General features: G+C 47.7%; 1 protein-coding gene across 1 annotated transcript; it reads right to left on the minus strand.

Moving 5' to 3' along the window:
- Positions 1 to 257: 257 nt before the first annotated feature.
- ldb1b (LIM-domain binding 1b) lies at positions 258 to 12361 on the minus strand. The gene is made up of 11 exons (XM_068728892.1): positions 11876 to 12361; positions 6017 to 6119; positions 5073 to 5117; positions 4736 to 4811; positions 4546 to 4648; positions 4259 to 4431; positions 3893 to 4015; positions 3598 to 3681; positions 3107 to 3230; positions 2835 to 2983; positions 258 to 2635 (listed from the first exon to the last, which is right to left on the minus strand). Exons 1-11 carry the CDS (start codon positions 11907 to 11909, stop codon positions 2405 to 2407), a joined length of 1245 nt encoding a protein of 414 aa, XP_068584993.1. The 5' UTR covers positions 11910 to 12361; the 3' UTR covers positions 258 to 2404.
- Positions 12362 to 12840: the final 479 nt, after the last annotated feature.

The following is a 12840-nucleotide window of genomic DNA, read 5'->3' on the forward strand; positions in this document are numbered from 1 at the left end:
ACAGCTTGAAGGTAAACGTCACCGACAGGCTACAACAGCCGGGCTGCAGTGAGAGGAAGAGGCGTGACGTGCTGCATGTCAGTCACAGAGAAGAGGAAACGGTCAAACACTTCATCTCTTTCCTTCTTCCTCTTCCTCTTCCTCAACGTGCCACAAAGGAGAACTACTCAGCAACAACATGTCAAAGGTCAGCATTAAAAGAGAACGAACCCCAGAAACACTGACTCTTATCAGCTGCGTTGCAATAATTACAAAACTTGTTTTAAAGTGAAAATGTATCTTTTTATTGGTACCATACATTAATTATCAAGGGCAGAAACTAACCAAATCAAAAAATATATATCAAACAATGATTTTCTACAGGGATTGGAAAAGGTACAAGTCACCATTCAAACTCATAACTGCTGCTGGAATCAACTGTAAGGAAATGGAAATGTACAAAACAAACAGAGCGTCAGCTGTTTCTAATCCGACTCTACAGACAGCGTTGCTACCCAACATGGAGACCGAACTCAATGATAAGCTGGCTTTAGAAGATGCGGCCGATGACCGATGGCGTCGCTCGGTCGGCTGTGGAGGACACTGCACCAATGAAGGCAATTTAGACGACAAACACCGGAGTCGGTTTGGTCCGGTGATGAAGTTCACCGGTTAGCTTAAAGTGAGCTCGTTCACTTGACATCAAGTTGAAAGTTGCGGTTCACAAAGTCGTGATGTTAAGTGAAGAATCACTTCCGGTAAAGATGAAACATGCGTGTGAATTTCTAAACTTTCCAAAATAAATACAAAAAAAAAAAGACAAAAGGGTAAAATGATCTCTCCATGGTGCCGTTGTACCCCGGAGGTTTTGTAATTTAATTTACACAAGTTATAAAAAAGGAGGGAGGAGGAAAGAGCGGGGGGGCGATAGAGGGGGCGGGGTCATGAGTACTTTAGTTTCTTTACATTAGATCGGGATGGCTTCAGGTAAATCTAAGTAAGAATACATTTTATTACAGTCAGACAGAACTTTGCTACTACCTTAAATATACAAGCACAAATACACAAAAATTTAAATCTCCAAAAAAAAAAAAAAAGGAACAAAAAGACAAAATAAAAACATCCACACTAAATTATTTCTCTTTTATAAACATAAAAGATAAAAACCATATATTTTAGAGGGGGAGGGATAAAAGTCCTGTGTTGCTCCTTGGTCTGTAGCTTTTCAGTATTGGTAGAAAATAAAAAAGTAACAATTGAAATGAAGGCGTTTAATACAAATTAAAAAACATTCTAGGGAAATATATACTGTATAAAAACTCTTAAAATGTGTAACTGTGTGTATGTGTGTGTGTGTGTGTGTGTGTGTGTATGTGTGTATGTTGTAAATGCTCTCTGTTTGAAAGACCGCAGCCATTGTAGTCTAATCAGAGATGGCTCCGGCACTAGGGGACTCAAAATCCTTCAATCATTATGCTGATGTGTGTGTGTGTGTGTGTGTGTGTGTGTGTGTGTGTGTGCGTGTGTCGGTGTGTGCGTCGGTGTGTGCGTGTGTGTGTGTGTGTGTGTGTGTGTGTGTGTGTGTGTGTGTGTGTGTGTGTGTGTGTTTCCCTAGTGCCACACTTCAGCTCTCCTACTAGTTAATGAATTTCAATGGTTTTACACACGGACTCTAAATTCTGGTCCGTCTGCTTCCGCAAAGCCACAGATAAGATCAGACTGCCTCGTTTCACTCCTCACACATGTCACACTCACACACACTCACTCTCACTCACTCACACACACACACACACACACACACACACACACACACACACACACACACACACACACACACACACACACACACACACATATATACTCTATTAACAAACATTACGAGTGACTCGTGCCTCAACGGAGCGGACCAGAATTGAGAGCCGTGTTTTAGAGGACGGGTGGACAAGCGGTCCCTAAGCGTCTCGCCACCATCTCGAAGCCCCTCCCCCTCCGTCCCCTCCGTCCCCTCCGTCCCCTCCGCCCCCTCCGCCCCCTACGCGTGACCTTCAGTACGGATAGTTTAGCGTGCACAGTTCTGCCCCTGGGTCGAATCCCCGCGCCTCCTCGGTCACATCTACCCGCTCGCTGTCCAAACTGACGTTTTGAGTGTGAGATGAGGAAAAGGGAGACAGAGGTGCGACACGGTGCCTAAATATGGGGAAGTCACACTAATGGCTCAGTGACATTATCTGAGACATGCTGAGCGCCCCCGCGGGCCACCTGTGTGTGTGTGTGTGTGTGTGTGTGTGTGTGTGTGTGTGTGTGTGTGTGTGTGTGTGTGTCAACTGAATGCGATGGACTGCTGCTGTTGCACTCGTGGCTGTCGGGTCGGGGTCTGAGGAGTGGCAGAGAGGGGTTTGTGTGGAGGTTTGCGGGGCTCTGGGCTCTACTGCGATGCCTGTGAGGTGGGGTTGTCGCTCTTGCTCTCCTGGCTGGAGGGGGCCTTGTTGTTCCAGGGCGAGTTGGAGCCGAGCGCCGGAGAGTTGTTGAAGCTGTCCTCGTCGTCGATGCCGTTGGCCGCGTCGAACTGCGTGTTCTCCAGCCGCGTGATCAGGCGCTCGTCTTCGTCGCCGAACTCCCCTCCCATCAGCGTGGGCTCTCCGACCACCATCACATCCTGCGGAGATGCAACATGGAAGCAGATCAATCACGTTGTTTTAGTGGGGACTGGAGGAATGGGAGCACTGATGCACATCTATCATCACAGCCAACATGCTCCATTGGGTCTCAGTAGACCTTTCCTGCAGTCGTTAATCTATGAACGCAGTCGTCATGTTTCTGTCAAAGGGGCGACTAGACATCAGAGAAGTACTCACTGGGACTTGGCTGGACAGAGGGAAGCCGCTGCCTGGGCTCTTCTTCTTGTTGTTGTTGTTGTTGTTGGTTCCTCCTCCTCCGCTGATGGTGCTGCCACCTGACATCTTACGCTTACGCCTTTTGTTTGGTGCCTGTCTTGATGGCTCAGCTACAGAGAAGGGAGGGAGAGAGAGTTACAGATATGTGTGATGTGGTTGTGTGTGTGTGTGTGTGTGTGTGTGTGTGTGTGTGTGTGTGTGTGTGTGTGTGTGCGCGCATGTTGTTCAATTACCTGGTGGTGCCACCATCCTCTGCCATTTCTGGAAGAGGCAGGTCTTAAGGCAGTCTCTGGGGCTGAGGCTGTACGTCTTGTGTCTGGACATCAGCTCCTGCATGGGCTCCAGAATCACACACAGCTGGAGGGAACAGAAAGACGGCGACAGGTTCAAGATTACACCGGGTGTGAGATCGTTAGAGGCGCTCCCAGAAGAGCAAGCGCCATCGACATCATCAGCTGGTGTTCGCCGTCAATGACTTCATCTCTAAACTTGGTCATAAAACACTCGAAGCAAACAAAGAAACATGAGCGAACATCAAGTGAGTTCAACTTCAGCACCTCGTCCACATTCACCAACATGGGGTTGTGACTTTTCCAGCGTCTGTAAACAAGAACACTGAACCTGCAGTTCCAGTTGAACCCGTGCAGCCTTCTGTGTTTGTTACGGAAACACAAGATACACACAAGAGTGTGTGTGTGTGTGTGTGTGTGTGTGCTTCACTTACTCGGAGGTAGTTGAGGGTGGAGTTCGACAGGCCACATCTTGTTATGTTTTTGGACAGCTGGTCCAGCATCTGTGGGTCCTGGGCCTGAGGAATCAAAAGGGGAGGGATTACGACGCCGACACTCTCACACATCCTTATAGAGAGACACACACACACACACACACACACACACACACACACACACACACACACACACACACACACACACACACACACACACACACACACACACACACACACACACACATCTGTGAAATACGAGCGGCCATTCCCACTCCCCTCTGCATCGACTCACATGCATGGCCAGTATACTGCGGGGGATGAGTTCACGGTGTTGTCTGATGCTGAAGTGCCACGTCTTTATCCTCATCATGTCGTCGAACATGAACTCCAGGTACAAGCGGCCTTCTACACACACCTGTGGCAGTTCAGAGGAGTCGGGTCAGAATGCAGTAGTTCAACTACATGTAACCTCTGCAGAGACAGGTCAAAGCTGCCCACAGATAACAAACATGTTGAAGACTAGGGCTGTAAGTCACTGTGCTCCCACTGATTCCATATTAATAAATGACAAAAATATAAATGAGGAAATACAAACAAGGGGCGGACACAATAACAGCTAAAGACACACACACACACACACACACACACACACACACACCTGTGTGAACATGGGCTTTCCGTTCTGGGTGACCATGGTGCACTGATCACAGTCAAGGGAGACAAAGTTATTGTGGAAGGACTCCTTGGGATGTTTCAGCACATAGTAGAGCTCAGTGGCACCGCCTTCGAATATACTCCTGAAGTACCTGGGGATCAACGTTCGGCCAATTGCTTCAGAGGAGGAGAGAAGACACAACGGGCGTGAGACACGAGAGGACTTAGAGTGGTAGTTTGTGACTGTAGGAATAAAGGGGCATGTGTGGAACCAGTGACTTTGCTTCTTACTGTAACGTTTGGGCCCGTCCTCCAGACAGAACGTAATGGTCAACATGGCGTCATCTTCAAAGAACTCTGTAGTAAACGCGTCCCACCACAGGTTATCACACTCCTACAGGGAGCAGAGGGGGAACACAATCAGTGACCGGCGCATTTATTGGATCGTTTTGTGAGCGTGCATGTGAGGGTGTCTCCGAACCTCCGTCCAGTTCTGTAGCCGTTTGTTGAGTTCAAATATTCTGTAGTCTGTCTGGTTGCCATATGGTGTGTGCCTCCTGGTGGACCACAGAAAGACGGGAGGAGGACAGAAACGGGACGGGGGAGGAGAACAGTTAGCTTGTGGTATTATGAAAAGACATAAGCAAACTAAACGCAAATTATCCCGATCACTTTATCGTTAAAGCGCTCACAGCTTCAGTACGGTGTCACTAGTTCACAGACTAAATACAAAAGTGAGATAAGAGCACCACTTCTCACCACCTTATCTTTACTTGTTCTCACCAGTTCAGCGATATGGGACACAAAGCAAGTCTTACCCGATTCCGGGCTCCAGGTATGTGGGAGGATACATCGGGGTGGGACTGAAAACAGGAGACAGAGAGACGATTACGTTCAGCTGCAGCGCTAACGGGCCCTCCTGCGGGAGCTCGTCTCGTCTTTACGAGTCTGGGACACGAGCCAGAGACGGCACAGACCGGATGATACGGGGAGACCGTAAACAACAACACTTCTCACATTCACTTATTCACATTTCTAACTGTCGCTGATTTGCTTACTGCAGCGCGAGCTTTGACGCACCGCACACAACCCTGCAGGAGGTACAACCCTCTCACCGTACCGAGCCACACAGGTTAGCGTTGTTAGCGTTGAACACTAGCTTCACACATCAGGTCCACAGTGTTTACTTGAGTCATGACTGTGGCTAAGATGACAGGAGATGTTGGGACCTCTTCTTCACCGATAAACCTTCCTGCACCAAGAATCAGTTTTTAAAAAAGCGTTCTACCAGCGTGTGACGTACGCTGTACGCTAAAACGACTTTAAGCCCTCGATCCTGGGGAGTGACGTCAGGCCATTAAAGTGGAGTATGAGTCAACAAACACTACCTGGGCTCTACATGGACTTTCACTCAGGTTACCAACTGGTAAAACACGGCAGCTGTCCTCGAAACATCTCACATCAACCAAACTATCCGCTGAAACAAGGTTGTTGGTAAGTTTGCTGCTTCTGAAACTTAATATACATAAAAACATCTGAAACGTTCTGGAGGTTTGTGAATAAAAACAACCTTTAAAAATCACAATACAGCGTCTCGACTACGTTCTACTGTTTGCTGACCAACATGTGGTTTAGGAAATTAAACTCCAGCCTGTGTAAACACGGCATGTAATAACACAAGCAGGGAGCGAAGCCGCTTGAAGGCTGGCGCTGTGAACTCCTCACACAGAACAGACAAACACAACACAGACATAAAACTCACCCCACGTCTCTGTCCAGCATAGTGCCGGGGTGGAAAGGGGGAAAAGTGCTACCGTTGGGGGGCTCCTTGGGGGAGTACAGCTTGAATGACTTGGAGGAACAGCCTGGAAGAGAGGTGAGGGAAGAAGAAGAAAGATCTTTGTATTAAAGCGACTTGAAACGTTAGATGTAGTGTTTCAGGATAACAAATAATTAGATCAAAACTGATAATAAATGCTGTATTTAGTAATCGTGTACGTTGGCCCAGCTATAAATAAAGACGATATAATAACATCAGCAAGAGAAAGGACACAAACGAGAGAAGACGGTACCAGATGAAGTCGGTACATCTTTGGGGATTGCAGCGGTACTTCTAATTATAGCTATTCCCGTTTCGAGTGACACTCGTAAAGAAGGACTGGATCATGCGAGGGTGAAGGCGCATGCAGCCTGCACTGGCCAGTGTGGCCCAGTTTCAGTTGGCTGCACACATTCACGGGTCATCCCCGGCAACACACCGGCCGTTTCATAAAAGACAGACCAACGGGACGAGGACGGAGCCTCCTGTCAGCGCCGCGCGCCTACTGCCGGCCTCCATCCACCCGCTGTGAATACCTAGAAAAACAGCACAAACACACACAGACCGACGGTGACTCTGGTCACAACCACCTAAAAACACAACAACGATGAATCCGTCTCTCAGGCTGCTCCAGCCCTTGTTCTACTCTAATTGCCCGGCTCTCCTATAAAGGCCATCCAGGCGTGCCGCCCTCCAGGTCACGACCCCCGCCGTCACCATGGTGAAGCCCCGCCTCATTAATGTCTCTCCGTCTTGTCTCTGCATATTAAACGTATCTTTGACAATGTGTGTGTGTGTGTGTGTGTGTGTGTGTGTGTGTGAAAGAGACACATGGAGAAACAGACTGGAGGAGCTTTAATTGCATTAATGGAATGTTTTCTGCAGAGCAAACTGAGACGTGGAATATATATTTGAAGGAAAAGACATTTAAGAGCCTCTCCTGTTTACAACATTATAGATTCACTATCAACGCGCTCTTATGGACTTTGTTTGATGACGTTACAGTAACACAAACATGCAGATATCCACAGACAGTCCAGCCCAACACTGACCTCACAGGACACAATGACACACGTCAGGCTGTGATTAGTATGAATCCTCTCTGAAATAATGGCATCTCATCTACATCTCCACTGGGTTCTACTGCAACAACAGCCACATGGCCTATCTCTGTTTATAACAACTAGAAGGAAAGTTTTCTATCTTCAAAACAAAGATGTGCACCAACCATCTACATGGCACAGAAAAGAAGAAGGGCCATAACCTCCATCCATCTGAAGCCCTGGATTCACTTTGTGCAAAAAACAAGTTGTTTACTGTGTGAGAGCAGCACTGCTGTGTGTGTGTGTGTGTGTGTGTGTGTGTGTGTGTGTGTGTGTGTGTGTGTGTGTGTGTGTGTGTGTGTGTGTGTGTGTGTGGGGGGGGGGGGGGGGGGGAGGGGGGGTATCACCAGAGGAAAACAAATGGGTTTGATAAATAAATAAATAATCGATGGTTATGTGTCCATTAGTTGTTGAGAGCTCCATTAGCTCCTCTCCTCTGCTGTTAGCGGTTAATGACAGGCGGTCACAATCACATCAACTGGACTCCACTTCCTCCACTGGGATTCGTGTTCCTCTCTCCCTCACGAGGAGACACAGTACATCTCTCTCTCTCACACACACACACACACACATCATATACACACATCATACACACACACATCCTCCTGTTAATGTGACGGTCAGCCCACCTCACAACAAATCTCACCTCACAGGTTGACCGACACTGATGTCCAAAAACACCATTACCATGTGATTTCACCTGAGCTCGGGACACATAAGTCCACTCGTCAGGACGACGTGTCTTAAATACGAGTAGCGTGTAGTGGTTCAGGACTCTCCAGACCGCCACCATTGGTTTCTGGAGGGGGACGAGCAGCCTGTCTAAACGGAATATTGACGATAGCTTCGTTACGCTACGCGATCATCCCACGTTAGCAAACACAAATAACCGACGTGAATCTGGTGTTAAAAATGCCAAGTTCAACACCCGTGTAGCCGCTAGTGCATAACTTCCACAACAGTGGAGGCTCGTTTGAGGTGGAGTTGTCTGCTTACAAAGGCAATTAGAGAGGCAGCTAGCGCACAATGCTAACACGTAGCTGTTAGCCATGCTAACGCGTTAAACGTTTGATATCAGGACGAGAGCGCACTTCGCTACAGAATGTCAACCAGCACTTATTTTAACAAACCAAGAGCAACAACGGGAACCAACAACTCGACACCGTTCAGAACCAGAACGCTGTCTGTGTACAACACTGCCCCGTAGGCCCGAGCTAACGTCAGCTAGCTAGAAAACAGTTGGTGAGCGTTAGCCGTCTTGCTAACGCCTTAGCGTTAAATCCCCTTTTCAACGATAAACCACCGAAATAAGACGAGAAACCGCAGCCGCGCTTGGCTCGTGGACCACACGCACTCGCTGCGGCAGCTAGACCCTGCGGTGGAGGTGTGCGTTTGGGGGGGAAAAGCGACCGTTTACCTGAAAAGAAGTCCAATCAGAAAATTGATGTTTACAGATCCGTGGTGAGAGACCGAGTGTACGCTCCGTGCGTAAAGACGGATAGGCCCGCTGGACGCAACGTACCAACACAATACGTCCCTCTGAGCAGGATCAATGGAAGAAAATATCCCCCGAACCGCGAGACCGAGACGGAATAAAGCCTAAATTGCGGGAGTCAGTCGGTTATGTTTTGTCCCGCATGAGGCCTTGTTAGTGGGCTGAAGCCTGCTGTGGGTTTACATACGGACCCAGATGAGCCCTTTGTTCACGGGAGGACATGAACAATAGCTGTAGGCCCTCCTCCTCTCCCTCCGCAATGCATTTGCTCCTCTATCCTCTGCCCAGCACCGCCAGCCGCCCTCTCCCCCCTTTCCCTCCCCCTCCTCCCCCCACTAATGCACAACTGCACATGAAGGTTGTCTGGTAAGCATTTTTTTTCCCTCTCTCCCTTCCTTCCTTCCTCCTCCCTTCATCCCATCCCTTCCTCGTAACTGACACAGATGAGAATTGGCCTAATGCAGCCGAGTGGAAGTGTGTGTGTGTGTATGTGTGTGTGTGTGTGTGTGTGTGTGTGTGTGGAAATAAACATCATGCTGACTGCAAAGTGGTTTTCATGTTTTCCTAATTAGCGCACATCCGCTTGCTGCAAACAACTGAACTGAGCCAGTGACACAGACCCGGGTCATGTGAAACACACACCGTGGGTCCATGCAGGGCGATGCGCGCACATCTGACGCAGCAGCAGCGCAATCAGTCAAAAGTAGATCGAGATCTAACAAATTACATTTCATCTGCGGATAACATACCGGGGCTGTTTACCATTAATTGTGTCTTTGAAGTTTGCACACTGAACTGTCTCCAAGGTGGACCAGTAAACCCACTACCATTGGGAATATGTCTCTCTGCGCGCGCGCGCACACACACACACACACACACACACACACACACACACACACACACACACACAGGAAGCACTAAACCAAAAGGAGAATCCCATAGGCCTGTAAATCTGCTTAAATCGCCTCAAATTATAATCAGATATTCAGATCACAGCCAGCAGGACTCACCCATATGGCCACGGTTGGGATATAAAAAGAACACGTCATATTAGGTTCAGTAGTTCTTCATATATTTATGCAAGTGTGTGTGTCATAATATTTGCAAATTTCTTATGCATTATTCACCCCTGAAGGATGACTTGGACTCCTAACGTCGCTGACAGGTGATCTCATATCGCGGGTCTAAAAATTATTTTCTTTCAAACACAAAAGTGCTTTCCCCCGCCTCAATTATTCAGGGACGTTGCAGCCAACAGCAGGACCGTGGTTCTGATTTATACACTACCCGTGTACGCAGGGAGTGAAAACACAATGTTTCATCAATGATTTATTCGCAAATTAAGCTGCTCTCTGGAGCCGCTGTGTGGAAGCAGTTACCAGGCTTTCACAGAAGCTGCTGCGCATCGTAACACCGGTGCTGATGGGTAATATTATGACGACACAGTTCAACATTACTTTGGTTCAAGTTCAACTGTTTTAGAGGCACAATTTCAAATAACGTGACCCCATCAACGGCTGCACACATGTTTATGTGCGTCTTGTTCTGATTAAAACATATGTATTTACGTATTTTGGTTTGCAGGGTGCATATCAAGGATCAGTTGCAGCAGAACCATTATTGTGAGCACAGTACTTTGAATTTTGTTCTCATACTTTATTGCAAAAGTGCACGTTGAATTTCCAACTGCTCACAGTATTTATATATATATTTTTTATTAGCTATATAAAGCTAATAAGAGAAAAAGGGATCATACTAATTATTTAAAAGTTAATAAAAATGAAGATAAATTATTGCAATAAATCCAAACGTCCATTTCCACCCTAATTATGTCACTCCAGCGTCCAGTGCTGCACTCCTCACCACCGGTTAATTATGCGTCTCCTAATCAAACCGTTTTCTCCGCCGTCTCTGATATTCCGTCATATCTGAGACGTGGAAGCAGGTGTCGTGATTTTTCATTAATGACTTCACTTTTCTGCCTTTTCATAGCAGAGGCTGTCACTTTATTCTGACGTATATCTGCAGATCTCTTCTGTCTGAGCTTTACCAGCTGCAAAAGAAGAGGACAGCTCAAACGCGGACCTCTTTGCAGGACTCTCGTGTCGGTGGAGTGCAGTGTCTCTCAGAAGCAGACGCGAGAGGATAAGCCGCTCCGAGGCCCGTCTCTCACCCGACCGGCGACAAAGACGCCCGGCCTGACTTCATGTATATTGGTTTGACCGCGGAGAGCTTGTGACACGGTTCACGAGGCTCCTGTCGGTCTCTCTTTAGCATCTCTGTGTGTCTAGTACCAGGGGGAGGCGTCGTCAGTAGTGGCTTAGAGTGTCTGTTGTCGGTGACTTATGTGGATTTGCCTATCTTACGTTGGCTGGCCCCTGTAGCCATGGCAACACAAGCAGTCAATGCTGTCACAACCGGAGCGGAGCTAAGAACCATCCGTGGAAATGGACACACAAGGGTTAATCCTGTGTGAGTGTGTGTGAGTGTGTGTGTGTGCGTGCGTCTCCAAAGCTTGCCCATTGAAATGGTACATGACGGGGTTAATCCTCACTGCGTGTGTGGTGGGGTGATGGAGAGGAGGTGGGGGTGGGAGGTGTGTCAGGATAAGGCTTGAAGGGCTTACACACACTGTCTCTTTTGCTCTCAGGCATAGGGCAGGCCTTATCTTCAACCGGCACCCCAACCAGCGAGTCTCTCTCACACACACACACGCGCACACACACACACACACACACACACACACACACACACACACACACACACACACACACACACACACACACACACACAGTTGCCTAACAATCGCTTCACCAGCTAGCCTCATTTTCCAACTTGCAGTCACACATTGACACCTAAAGCCATGAGTCCGTGTACAGAGAGTGATGAAGGCTGCAGCGTGCAGCGGCTGGATGTGAACGCCCCGTAGTGCCGTGTGTGTGTGTGTGATGTTTTCACTAAGCTTACACTTAAACCTACGAGTGCAACTTGTTTAATTCACCTTTAAAAAGTCAAGTAAATAAATGAATAAAGAGAGAAGAGAAGAGAAGACGGGATGTTTCTCTGAGCATCAATAAAACAAGAGATACAAGAAGAAAAGCAAAAAGACATTTTCTCCCTCAGCTGTGTTGATTTGGGTTTTGTTGTCGTTTTGAATCAGCTGTGAGAAAGACAACAAGGAAAAGGTCAGAAGGAGAGACTTACCTCCCTCAGTTTCAAGCTGTTCTGACATCGCCATTTCGTCACCCACAAATGCACTTTCACAGCTACATGCTGATCTAACTCACAGACCTGGTCTCAGTTTTCATGCCTCTCCCTCTCTCTCTGATATCTCCCATGTCCAGACTGTCAGGCTCAGGGGCACAAGGAGGGGGGGGAAGGATGCCTACAGTGTGTGTGTGTGTGTGTGTGTGTGTGTGTGTGTGTGTCAAATGTGTGCAGCCTGCCACTTCCACTCACAGTCAACAGGAAACTGAACGGCGCTCTCACACACACACACACACACATCTGCCAGAGTTCTGATAACGACCGTCCCTTCATCGCCGCCTTAATCACTGATCTGGAGACAGTCTGGTGGCGCTATGGGTGTGGACACTGTCCTTACTAACCGATCCCAGCTCAAAGAGGGACATCTGTTAATTAAACCAGGAATAAAAAGAAAACCACTCCTGTTCTTATAGATTACACTACATCTCTTTCCCTGCAGCGTAATGCCAAAGCTACAGCTTCATGGCATTTCACCACTTCATAGCGTCAGCAGCACAGAGTCCCTTTGCTTTACGTAGAAGCTACTTAAAGGTCTGTTTGTCAGATGTCCTACTCTCTACTCTCTACTCTCTCTCTGGATCAGATGGAGGGACGGAGATCTCTCCGGCCAGTTCAAAGAGTCCGCATGAGAGACGCTTATCTGCAGACTCTAGTAGTTCTTCACTACACTCCCTTTATACTTCTACTCCACTACAGTTCAATAGAGTACTTTTAAACATCTCTCACTGACTCTGCACACAATCGTATGGCTTAATGAGGATGCACTGATGCAGCTTACAACCACATGTAAAGTCATTCACATAAACATGCTACTCACACATGAATCAATAGAAGGGTCGGGACGTCACAGCCTTCACATAATAGAACAAGAATCATACAGCTGCTGTATGCAAATGAGTTGT

This window comes from Cebidichthys violaceus, unplaced genomic scaffold (genome assembly GCF_023349555.1).
Source record: "Cebidichthys violaceus isolate CVI_PGR_0920_01 unplaced genomic scaffold, fCebVio1.0.p SCAF_44, whole genome shotgun sequence".
Lineage (NCBI taxonomy): Eukaryota > Metazoa > Chordata > Actinopteri > Perciformes > Stichaeidae > Cebidichthys > Cebidichthys violaceus.